Here is a 12,119-nt window from a genome sequence, read left to right on the forward strand (position 1 = left end):
TTAGAAGCTTTTGTCTTATGATAAAACAGATAAGCAGAAAAATGTTCATTTTATATATAATACCCACAAAATTTAGGATACTAAAAAAATCCTAAAAATGCATAAGATAACAATAGTTCCCCCCAAAATGGGCACATTGGACTGTCCACAGGAGAGGGAATATACTCTTCTGTAAATTCGTGCGAGGCTGCTCCATAGCTTGCAGTAAGTTAAATGAAAATAACAACAGCAATGGATATTCTCTGCATCAGATTATCCCAGTTACGTAAGATTCAACTCTCCACGCTGGGAACTAAGGTACTTACACACGCAGCTCTGGGGCCTGTGCACTGACTGGCTCAACCATGTGGAAAGGAAGGAGACAATACGGACATCGATCTGCAGAGGGATGTGAATGCACGAGGCACATCACTCTGCGGGACACTGTCACACTGCAGCCACGGAAGAGGCTTGTTCATCTTCTGTGTGTTTTACAGGGAAGGATCTCTAAGATGCAGCATTAGGTGGACAGAGTTGTCCTCAGGTATATTTACTGAGGTCCTACTGAACATTGTGTTAGGGATAAATCAATAAACAAAAGACATGAAATCCTTGCCTCTGTGGAGCTTCCCACTCTGCATAAAACCACTTCAGGTGCCCATTTGTAGTTTTTTTTTAATCCCAAAAGGTTGCATATTTGCATGTCTGTATGTATATGTGTCTGTGTGTGTTTGTGTGTGTGTGTGTGTGTGCATATACATTACAAATTGATAACAGTGGTGGTACCCAAGGGGTGAGTGGGACTGGGTGGGGGTCAAGGCTTTGTCTGTCTGCGTTATTGTTCTACGATGAAAATGTGTTCATGGGGCTGGGGCTCAGCGCAAGAGTACTCACCTAGCACACTCGAGGCACTGAGTTCGATCCTCAGCACCACATAAAATAAATAAATAAAATAAAGGTATCATGTCCATCTACAACTAAAAATATTTTTAAAAAGAAAGTGTATTCATATATTTATTGTGTAACTTAAATGAAAATTACAGGATCAAAATTATAGGTTGCATTGATAATCTGTGCTGAAAGGAGCGACACCTTGCCCTGAAGGGAACAGTATAACTTCTGCTTTTTCTAGGGTATCAAACCTCACAACAAGTCTCTGTAGACAACGGAGGACAGGTGATCGGTGATGGGTGGGAATGCGAGCGATCCCACCACCAAGAGGCTGCGGGGAACCTGGGTGGCCAGCAGCACTCCCCCTGGACAGAGCAGTTGGGAGCGGGTAAGGCTGGAGGAGCCTGCCCAGAGGGAGAAGGCACCTATCATGGACAGGTGGACAGGTAAGTGTCAATGTCCACAGTCACCGACCACAGTCACAAACAGCTATCAGAATGTCACTGGCCTACCGATTTAGGGACACATTCGGGTCTCAAATCACAGAGATCAATAAAATAATAGTTTTTCTAGTGAGAGATGTTAGCAGTTAAAAATGTTATAAAAATTCCGGGGAGTTTTTGAATCACCAGCATTTCACTTGCTGGGATCAAACGCTGTAGAAACAAAGAAACACACTTCTGGAAAAAAGATACCGTCAAAGAGGACAACAGAGGCGGGAAGGGACGCAGCAGACACAGGACCCTGGGCCAAACCAGTGGCTCTTTCCCCAGGTCGGAGGAGACCAGGCCTCTACTGCTCCGCGAAAGCCCACAGCTGAGGAGTGGGGCTGGGCTCTGTCTAGCAGAGAGATTTTTCAAGGAATCTTGAATACGCAGGATTTTCCTTCTTGCTGATTCATGAACTCTAACCTATCAATTAAGATGCAACTTGGCTACAAAAATAGCACATACATCTGTATAATTTCTGGGGAAAAAAAACCCAGAAGTGGCAGGCATGGAGTGCTATTCCAAATAAAACCCCAGACTTCTAAGATGCAGACCAAATCGACAGGATATACCTTCACTAAGTGTGGCTTTTCTGGACTCCATTCTCTATTTTTATGAAATAATGATCACTGTGTTTTATAAGCTATTGATTGGCCCCTCTGGAGATGCCGTCCTAGAATTAAGGGATAAAAGAGAAAAATTCAACCAGCTATTATCAGCTTGTTCTGTTAGCAGAATGATACCAATAAACCTAAGTTCATTCTTTCCAGGACCTGAGAGCATAAGAAAAATTTTAAGAAGGTAATTAAAGCAACAGCAAGTGAGTTTAAATGATGTGACTTGCCGTAATGGAGGCTGTGAAATAAATTAACCACAATGTTTTACATTCTTTTAAGAAAGCAACATGGAAAAGAATCCTATTATCCGAATTTGGTGGTTCTCTCTTCTAGCATCTATCCCGACTCTCAGCCACAACTCTGACTAGCAGGTGGACAGGCAGCCCACCCCCACTTGTGGGCCACGTGAGCTGGTGAGAGGCCAGCCCTGCCCAAGGAGATCTGGCCCAAGCCCATGGGTGTGCCTCATCCCCCAGCCGGGCGGGGTAGGACAGAAGGAGCATGTGACCCAAGCCAGGCCAATGGGTAGGACCTGGGAACTCTCCTGAAAGTCTAGGGCAGAAAAGCTCTTTTATTTCCACTGGCTTCCAACAGGGAAGGCCAGCCCCTGGGGACTGACGGCTGCTGTCCTGCTCTGCTCTGTGCCCCGAGGACAGCCTGACAGCAAAGCAGCAGAGACAAAAGTGTGCGAGGGAGGGACCAGCGCAGTGGGGCAGCTGGAGTCGTGGATTCCCAGTGGTCACTCCATCCCTCAAGCATGCAATGACATCGTCCAGCCAGTTCCCTTTCTGTCCCCAAGGTCATTTGAGTTTTCTGAAACTGATGTCTGAAGGATACTGTCACCGGGAAGTCAGGTGAGAAGTGGGGTGCACCTGGCTGAGGTAAGAGGAGGCGCCAGGGCCTCAGGGTGGGAGGTGGGCAGGCTTCCAATCCCTCGTTCCCTTTCAAAAAACCGAGCCAGGGGACATGGTAGGAATCTGCAGGACGCTGGGGGCGCTGATGGTTTTTTGAGACCTGAGGGAGCGTCTGTTTCCTCTAACATGATTTTTCAGGCAGGAAGGAGGAGAGAAGCTGCTCCGACAGGAGGGACCTTTTCTGCTTGCAGCCCGGACTCTGCAGGTTGGGAAAGCCAGGTTTCCCGCTCCGGGCAGCCAGGGCACTGCCGGCAAGGTACAGACCTAGGCTGCCACCCAGGCGCCCGGCAGGGGCTCCCGCCAGCTCCTACTCGCTTACACGACTGCAGCTAAGAACGCCTCGTCACGTAAACACCACAGGGATTCTCCTCGCCAGCGCGTGGCCCCGTTTCCCTCTAGCCACCCACGAGACACCTGCGCCTGCTGCCCAAGGCCTGTGTCATTCCCGCCTCACCGATGGCCTCCAGGTGGCCTTCTCCTGCCTCTTCAACCTTCCAAGACAATGTCCGCCTCACCAGCCCCAGGCTCCCTTCTCTGAATCCTGGCACACGTTTCCTCGGATTTCACCAACACCCCAGGGCCCTGGCCCACCTACTCCAACTTTCAGTCAACGTCACCTCTCATCTCTGTCCTGTTGGCCTGGCAGATGGGAAGTCCCTATGACGGAGCTCTGGTCAAGGGAATGCAGACGGAAGTGATGGCCACTGGGCTTCTCTCTGAAGCAGGATGCCCCCCAGTGCCCCTCTTCAGGCTGCTCCAGCAGGTGCGTTGAACTTCATTATGCTCAAGTACTGGGGCTCGGGTGGTCATCTGGTTGACCATACGTGGATCAGGCCCGCTCGCATTAGATTACAGGGTCCTTTCCCACAAATTCTCTCTGAAACAGCTGAGTCCTGGGCTTGACGCCGCCTTCCAGTTGTAGACTAGAAGAGCAGTCCCCCAGGCCAGGAGGACCGTAGCCATCAGTGGACCTCGATGGTCCCCAGCACTGCCCAGGACCTTCCCCAGCCCAACCACTGGACACTTCACCCACGTTTCTTGAGCCTCAGAAACATCTGCTACGACGGACCAGGCCCTCCCTGAAACGTCCCCCGGGTTGGTTTCTTGCTCGACTCCTCTCCAAGGCGTTCTGCCTCATCTGTCCCTTCTTGGTCTCCCTTTCAGTTCCTCAAACTGCTCCAGTTCTTCCCCCCTTGTCCTCCAAGTCCTGTACTTCCCCCTGTGTTCTTTGGAGGAGATCTCATCCATCCCAAGGCTTTGTGCACATGCCTGCCTAGACAACAGTGAAACTCACTCTTCAATCTATATGGATCTAGAACCTCCAACCCAAGCGATGCTTCCAATCGGTACAAACAAATCCGCACCTTCTTTCCCACCTCCCCCAACACTGCTGCTCTCCTCGGTTCTCCCCTGTCGGGGGACCCTGGAGGCATAGGCCTGGGAGGATGACTGAAGTCTCCAACAACTACTTACAACCCAACAAGATCCACTACACATATTTTTAATCTATCCCTTCTACAAACTTCTGGATTCTAACATTTGAAATTCTCTCACCTGAATTACTTTGGAAAAAAAAAAAAAAAAATCCTCACCCATTTCCCTGTCGTATTTTCTCTCCTTCGCTCCACTCCACGTGGTTGGCATGCAGAGCTCCCCATGGGAAACTAGCAGGTACCCCTTCTCTCCTGGATCCCTCACTGGCTCTCCAACACCTCGGAAGAAACAGTTCTGCCTCTTCTGAACCCTAGTGACTGTTTTGTCTCACCTCCCACCGGGCATTTTCCCTCTCACCTCCCACAGTGACTCACCTCCACAAAGCTACTCTTCCCGATTCTGGATCCAAATGTCACCTCTTCCCCGTGTTCCTCTCTCCTTGAAAAGCACGGCCATCTTCCCTGTGCCTGAGAGAGAGATCTGGACGGCCCTGCACACAGTCTCCAGCCCTCTCCCCAACATCCAGTTCAACACAGAGCCTTCGGGTTCTCCCCACTTACATCTCAAGCTCATCAGCCTCTCGGCGCACCCTGTGTCTGAAGCCAGCCCACCCCACTCTCCTACCATGGCAGCCTCCTAACCAGTCTCCTTCTCTGCCCTTCAAAGCCTCTCCCCATTTCACAGGCAGAATGACCCTTCTAAAATGTTGACAGGATCGAGCTTAAAAGCTTACAACGATACTCCACTGCCTCCCGCAACACAAAGTAGCTTTAACGGAACCAAATCCTCATGGAGGAAGACAAAAAATAAGTCAGACTGTTCCAAGTGATAAATCGCGATAGCGTAAGACTGGGAAAGGGGCAACCCAGGTCCGCTGGCCGGCCTCTTGCCCTGACAGAGCAGAGCCGAGGTGTCAAAGAGGTGGACAAGTCTCCATGTGCTTCCCAGCACCCCCACCAGCTGTGAGCCCAGGCAAGCCCGTGACTGGTTCACTGACTGCTCTCGATTTCAGCACACTTAGGTTTCCAATGCACGTTTGATGAGGAGAGGGATGAATGAAGTTCAAATTCATCAACTTTAGCTGAATGGTGTGCTCATTTGTGTGTGTGTGTGTGTGTGTGTGCACTTGCTGACATCAACTTGTGGAATTCTTAAAATTTCTAGGTAGACAACAAGGAATAGGATTTGGACTCTGAAGAGGAGTTTTCACTTTCCTTAAATCCTTCCAAAACATCTCAGAAAAGATGCTATAGAACTCTCTCCCAAGCAGGACCTTAAGAGGACAGGAGAATAGATGGGTCACTTGCTAAGCTACCCCAGGGCCTTTGAGCTTGACTGACTGTTACAGCCAGCACTGGTCCGAAGGCTGGCCTCCAAGCTTCCCAGGCTTTGAGCCTCCTGACAGTCACCACCACCTTCATCCCACCCCAAGTCAGCATTAGATATTCAGATTCATAAAGAAAACAATTGCAAGTCATTATGGGTCATTTCTACTAAAGAGAAAAACTCTAAAATACCCCCTAAAATATATTCTATTGTGTATAAATTATTGGCTTTGATTCTGGAAAACAAGATATTCAGATTCATAATCTTTTAGTTGCAAATTGACAGGTTTTTAAACAAATTTAGCTGCAAAACCTGACCTGTTTAGAGGATTTATACTTCATTTGGTCTACTTGGTGTGACTATGCATTTGTTTCACTTTAGAAATAGAACACGTTTGACTTCAGGGCACTGTCTTTGACCCCACAGGGATGTTGGATAGCATATGACATAGAAAATGCATTGCTTTTCTAAAGTGCAAATAATTCTGATCTTCAAGCCCTCTCTGGCCCCGAGGGTTTCGGAAAAGGGATCTATTTTCTGTGCTAACACTCTCCCAATTCTTCCATCTTGGGTTAGAAAGCTTCCATAATGTGTGAAATACTCAGCAAAAGCAGAATCACAGACGCACAGTTCATGTGAGTTTAGCATTTGGAAGTTCCATGACAGAAAGCTGCTGCTCTGAGGTCCCTTGCAGATCTGATTTAAAGTGCACCTGGGCTGTTACACTGCTGCTCTTCCTACATGTGTATCATTCATGAGCTAGAGATGCTTCTGACCACAAGGAGACCTTTACAGGCAAACCCTCTATAGCATACCCAGCCACAATCCAGGAACTGTGGGCAGTAGAATAATTTGCCATACCCTCTCATTTTTCTCAGAATTCCATTTTTCTCATTTTTTCTTATATTTAATATTTTTTCTCCTGGAAGCTTCAAGAAGCAGTACCTACCTCCGGGGAACAAATTTTCCAGTCTTTATAGGGCAGAGCTGGTAAAGGCTACAACTTCATTGCGTGTATTATTTCTGATTCTCACAATCACCCTGCAGAGGTATTTTCTACTCTTCCTATCACACAAGTGAACAAACTCGGGCTCAATTTTTCCAAAGCCACATGGCTCCTAAGGAACAGAACGGAAGTTGAACCCAGGAATGTCTATGTCCAAAGCTTGTGTCTTCTAAAACATCAAGGGGCAGATAGTTGACCCATGTTCCAATCTTGTTCTTAACTATGCACGGTGGGCAGGTAATTCGGCTTCATCCACGGTAGAAATAGGAGGTGATTTTATTCTAAATCCCTATGCTGATCATTTGAAAGCATCTTTGTAATTCCAGGAAAAAAAAAAAAAAGATAGAGGACTGTTTTTAAAGATTCAACTCTAGAGCCATATAAAATATCAATGTAGCTTTCATTTTGTTATTTTAAAAAACCAAAACAAATAATTGGGATCAGAAAGGTTTATCAGCAATACAGCAAAAATCAGATGTTCAATTTTCACCCACCTTTTAGAAGCATCATCTATATTTATTGAAAATATGATCACACAGGGATGGAGCAAGGCTTGCGCCTCAAACAACAAAAGCACGGAAGGACAGAGGTGAAGATCATTAATGATTTTAATCATTTTAAGGCCCATTAAAATTAGAGAAATATCAAAGCACCCACGGTGTTAAGGGTTTATTATTACGGCATTTTAGAGTCTACTAGTTCATACCTTTCAATCACAGCAAGTCATTAGCAGTGAAGGGATGAACCCTCTGAAGAGGATTTTATCTCAGTGGTAGGGTGTTATGAACAAGACAACCTGAGTTTTAAAAAAAAATTAGTAGCAAGCGCTAGTTTAGTTAATCAGTTAAAGACAAACTGTGCCCTTGGAAAGCTAAATGAAAAAGCAACAGTAAAGCTTACAGAACTTAGCTCGTACAATTTGCCTTGAAGGCGGAAGATTGGTTCCCTGAAATAGCAAAGAATTATATGCTTTAGTTCAGAAAAAAAGTTTTTAAAATAAAGTCTGTTATTACCTCTTCTCTGTTCAAAACAATGAAAAAAAAAAGAGACAATCTAGAGCAGAGGTTTCAATTTGTTCAATAATTGTACCTCTGAATTTAAAAAAAACACAACTAAAAAAATCATCATTGTTTTGACTTGAAAAGAAATAACAATGCAAATATTCATTATCACATAAAACATAAAAGAAACAGCAAACTGTGGGAGTTAATATGATCTCTGCAGAGCGCCATTAGTCAGAGACAGCTGGTCAGCCCCCAAACACAAAAACTCAGAAGATCAGATCTCCTTAGGCATTCCCGTCTTCGTTTACCAACAGGAATTTAGGGTGGCAGAGATTAAACCCAACAACTGCCTTCGTTATGAGCTGTCCCTTCACTGTTACCAAGCTGTGCAAACGTGTGAACTAGTCGGCAGCACCAGAAAGCTCATGCAATTATCCACCATGTGCCAACCTTGAACCGACCCACAAACTCAAGGTTAAGTTCAGGGGTAACGTAAGCAAGCAAGAGGAGGACAGGAGGAGTCAAAATTGAAACGCAGAGCAAGTAGCAGAAAAGTTATTTAAAATAAATCAATATGGTTAACTGCATACAATAGCCAAAGGGAAATGCAATTCACTCCAGAAATTTTAGAAGCAGAAGTTAAAAAAAAAAAAAAAAAAAAGCTGCATTTCAAGCAAAACTTGCACATGATTAATTTGCATTTAAAAAATCGTCAATCAAGCGATTTAGTTCAAACTCCTTGGGGTATGCATGCACTGATTCTCTTGCATGATTCCTACCTGATTCCCAATTGTGGTTTTCTTGTGGACCTGACTGCTCCTCTGCTGAGCACTGAGAAAAGCAAAGGAAAGTAGCGCTGAAGAAACTCGTGTTTTTCTGAACAAGTAACAACACTACAGTAAACACAGGCTGCGAAATAAGCACGGCAACTGAGGCGGGGCTGGTGTAAAATATCCAGGTCAGTTTCATTCTGGAAGCAAAACCAAATCGATAGGACTGCTAATAGCAATTAACCATCATAGATCCAAACTCTAATAACTCCAGCTGAAAAAACCTTCATCATCGGGTTAATGACAATGCGAGCTGATGTGCGACATCCACAGGTACGAAGAAGAGTTGTAATGAAGTTATGTTAATGCTTACTGAGTACATACCATGTCCTAAGTGCTTTACAGATACTAGTGATTTTAAGTCTTACAACGACCCTGCAGGTAGGCACTACTGCTATCCTTGTTTTACAGACAGGAAGCCTAACCCCTGGCCCCGACTCTTTGACTCATCTCCTCCCTCTGCCGTTTTTCTCCATGACACGTGGTCACCTCCAAGCTGGCTCTACAGTTTCTTTGGGGGCTTATCTGTCCACCTGCCTCCATCAGACTGCGAGCTCCGTTTTATCCATTGCTATGTCCCCAGGCTACAAATACCTAGTGAAAGGAAAGCCAGGGAGGCTGTGGCCATGGCAAGCCCCACCTCACACTCGGGCCAGACGGGACACGGGACTCGGTCAGTTTACCCCAGAGCTCACAGTTAAGTACGTCATTTCATCCCTCCAAAGAATGAAGGCTTTCTTTGGTACATCCACGGATCCACCTAAGGATGTAAGAAAACCCAACACACTGGGCTACTCCGGGAAGACAGCGATGTTCGACTCGCTAGCAGTCCTCGGCGAACCCTCTGGCTTCGTGGTTTACAGTAGCCGTTTTGGAGAACAAGGGGTGGGGAGCATCTAAAATGAGAAGAGGCGGATTCCAGCCGTCGTCGGCACACGTCTGCAGTGGCGGGATGTCGGAGGACAGCAGCCCACACCACACTCAGCTGTTGGAGAGCGCGTCTCTTCTCTCCCCTGATGCGCTGCCGCCTGCCTTCACTCCAACTCCAGCTGCGCTCAGGTAGGGGTGGGCGGGTGGCCGTGAAACCTCCATCTATGTGGTTGCTAGAGATGTTTAGTGTGTATTTGGTTTTTCAGATTCTAACTTACTAATGCCACCTTCTTCCTTCCTTGATACGTGTTAGATTTCCAGGTTTTTAATTCCCTGTGACACTATAAATCCATCTCTCTTCCGCCACTCCTCTAATCATCTAATTCTACAGCTTTGGGGTTTTGTAGGTGAGGGTGGGTAGGTGGGAAGCTTCTGCCCACACTGCCCTGGCTGCCCAGGCACAGTGAGAGGCTCAGCGGCCCCTCTCCTGGCCCTGGCTCTCTCCCCACAGCGCTCCAGGCCTGCTCCCTCTCCTAGGGATAACTGGGAAAATGACTTAATCACGTGACCGGCTTCTCCAGGGCCACCTGGCCTCTTCCTAGCACCGTTTGTGTTTTAGGGTTTCCTTTAAGGGGACATATTTTGAATAAATCTCTGATTTGTGACGGTAAATTCAAAAGGTTTAATGGACTCAGCATCTTTATTTTGGACAAATTAGAGGGGTCCCACATAAGGGAAAAGAAACTGAGCACAGGCCCAGAGCACGCTGATGGCTCTGTGTGCAGAGGCAGAGTCAGGGACCCCAGTTTCTTAGCTACAAATGGGGGAGGGGTGAGAGAGACAGAAACACAGAAAGAAGGAAGGGGAGGGGGCTGGACTAGTTGTTGGATGTTTCTTCAAAACTGAGGATAAAACCCAGGGCCTCGAGTGTGGGGCAACCTGCCCCTGAGCTGCTCCCAGCCCTTAGGTCCCTTTCAGATCCAAGACTCCTTGATCCACCACTTGTAAGACCATGCAGAAAGAGAAACTGATTTATTTCACGGGCCAATCTCAAATATTAAAACAGACATTAAACTACCATTATTTTCCACTGAAAGAATCATCTTTGCAACAACTGGCACTTATATTCAAATATACTGTTGTTAATGATGTATTTAGGTACTTTAGAATTATTTTATAAATCCCTTAAGAATGAACTGTCTACTTGGAAAATATCCTTTATCATGATTCTTCTGTATGCTATGAGGACTGAACTAAAAGTATTTTGAAATCCTTATTTAAGAATGTGTTCATGAGAAAATTTTCAATTTAAGGCCTTGGACATGTTCTTGGATGAAGGTAATTAACTAGTTAATCTCAGCAACATTATAGAAAATACCAAGCAATAATGTTTTAATTTGAATTAAGCCCCAAATTTTGGTTCAACAACTTAGAAGAAGATGGAAACATGAACAAGATACATCCCCTGTGATCAGAGGTCCACAATGCATCTCGTACAGGTAAAGACAGACACCAAACACAAGTACACATAAAAGTTAAACCTATTGAAACAAAAATGAAGATGTAATAGAAAGAAAAAAGGTACTTTGTTTCAAACGTAGGATCACAGTTATCTCTTTCGTGTGTGCGTGTGCGTGCGTGTGTGTGTGTGCGTGCGTGCGTGCGTGTGTAAGTATGTAAGTTCCTACAATGCATAAGTCACCATGGAAGAGACTGTGATAAACAGTAGAACATAAAACCCAAAGTAGGTTTATGCTGGGGACATTGTGATTCTAAAAGTATATAACAAGAGGTTCAAAATTTTTGTAAAAATAAGAGTACACTAATAGACACTCCAAGAGAAAGCCAGAGCGCTAACTCTGCTCAATTGTTTCTGAATATTCTTTTCTATCCTTTTCTATGTGCACCCACAAGAAAAGGCACAGATAATAAAGTGTGCCAAGGAGGTGTGTGGTCATTTATCAACAAGTCCTATACATAGTACAGAAGTGATTGCTCTGAATGTTCAAAGACAAGAAATACCATTTCAGTTTGATGTGACCTGATATTTTTGCAGAAAAATTGCAAGATAAATTTTAATAGAAGACAACAAGCAACTGCATTGAGGAAAAAAAAAAAAGATGATATTAGCACAGCCAGGAGGTAGAAAGATGAGGCATGCAGTGAATTTCTGGAGAGCAAAACTATCAAGGCAGAACCATATAACAGTAGACAGGGCTGTCTATGATGTCAAAAGCCATCAGCACAATAACGGTGTACTGGGGCCAATTAGCAGGGAATCTGGCCAGGGCTGCTTATAGCCAGACTACCCATGCTCATGTGCAATGGGAAAGGTCAAGGATGTGAAGAGGGACATCGCAGGCGGGTGCCGGGGCAAGAGTATGGTACATTTAAGGATCCCAAAGTGGCCCAAACTGGCTGAGGTAGGAAATGGATAGTGGAGTAACAGGTGGAAGAGGAGGCAGCAGCACTCGGGGTCTGGGAAACCCTGTTCATGCAGTTATCCTAAAAGTCATGAGGAATCCTGGAGGGAAGGAGAAAGGATGTGACGAGAGAAAGACTGTGGCAACTGGAGCCACAGAGAACCGACTCTGGGAGTGGCCATGACAACATAAAAAAACAGACAAACTCAAGAAAGGTTATGGAGGGAGAATCAAACAGACCCGGTGACGATGAAGGAGAAAAGGGCACAGAGTGACATCTAGGCTCTTGCTCTGAGCGACGGGAATCACCAGCTGTGGAGTGGAAACGGGGGTCGGG

At 45.8% G+C, this 12,119-nt stretch overlaps 1 protein-coding gene across 1 annotated transcript in view; it reads right to left on the minus strand.

Annotated features, from left to right (window-relative positions):
* The window catches only part of Dnm3 (dynamin 3), a 431,287-nt gene that overhangs the window by 245,064 nt on the left and 174,104 nt on the right, over positions 1-12,119 (minus strand). Inside the window, exons 15-16 of the mRNA XM_048810033.1 lie at positions 8,439-8,490; positions 7,572-7,601 (exon numbers count right to left, since the gene is read on the minus strand). Of these exons, the coding sequence (XP_048665990.1) occupies positions 7,572-7,601; positions 8,439-8,490 (82 nt within the window). The remainder of the gene's footprint in view (positions 1-7,571; positions 7,602-8,438; positions 8,491-12,119) is intronic.

Source organism: Marmota marmota, unplaced genomic scaffold (assembly GCF_001458135.2).
Source record: "Marmota marmota marmota unplaced genomic scaffold, marMar, whole genome shotgun sequence".
NCBI lineage: Eukaryota > Metazoa > Chordata > Mammalia > Rodentia > Sciuridae > Marmota > Marmota marmota.